Here is a 545-nt window from a genome sequence, read left to right on the forward strand (position 1 = left end):
CTGTGACCCACTAAGGCGACAGGAAAGCTCCCGACGTGTTCGCTGGTGAATCGTCTGAGTTGACGTCAGATTATTTTAGAATCACCGGCTCGTTATTTACCAAAAGGCCACAAGGCTCATAAACTCAGTAGTTCGTGCATCTGTATCGTGTATCACAAAACGTGTCCTTACCTCTTTCGGTACCGTAGCTTTTTCTTCAGACTCGGACCACCTGTCCCTGTTCTCAAAGGCAGAAAACAAGCTGTACAATTTCTCTTGGGTCTGTAGGTCCCCAGCAGGAGCTGGGGGAATGCCCGTGTCCCACTGAAGCGAGGAAGCTCTTTTTGTATTCAGTCAGGGGCTGCTCCGGGTTTGGGGATTAGCTGGAACAGCCCCAACTTTGATCCAGCAGTCTCCTCCTGGCTGGAGGAACTCACCGGTACAGCCCGTGATTTGCTCCCACTGACCACCCGGTACCCCAGGGAGCAGCATCAGCCGGAATGGCCACAGCTTGGTCTGAGCTGGAACGCGACTTTGCAAAACATAGAACTCCCTCCTTCTCCTAG

The 545-nt window shown here is 52.7% G+C and overlaps 1 protein-coding gene across 1 annotated transcript in view; it reads right to left on the reverse strand.

Moving 5' to 3' along the window:
- Positions 1 to 333, reverse strand: part of SRI (sorcin) — a gene marked incomplete at its 5' end in the record, with an annotated part of 9,036 nt that extends 8,703 nt beyond the window's left edge. Inside the window, one exon of the mRNA XM_017729248.1 lies at positions 172 to 333. Coding sequence (XP_017584737.1) covers positions 172 to 333 — 162 coding nt within the window. The remainder of the gene's footprint in view (positions 1 to 171) is intronic.
- Positions 334 to 545: the final 212 nt, after the last annotated feature.

The sequence above is a fragment of the Corvus brachyrhynchos genome, unplaced genomic scaffold (genome assembly GCF_000691975.1).
Source record: "Corvus brachyrhynchos isolate BGI_N302 unplaced genomic scaffold, ASM69197v1 scaffold142, whole genome shotgun sequence".
NCBI classification, from domain to species: domain Eukaryota; kingdom Metazoa; phylum Chordata; class Aves; order Passeriformes; family Corvidae; genus Corvus; species Corvus brachyrhynchos.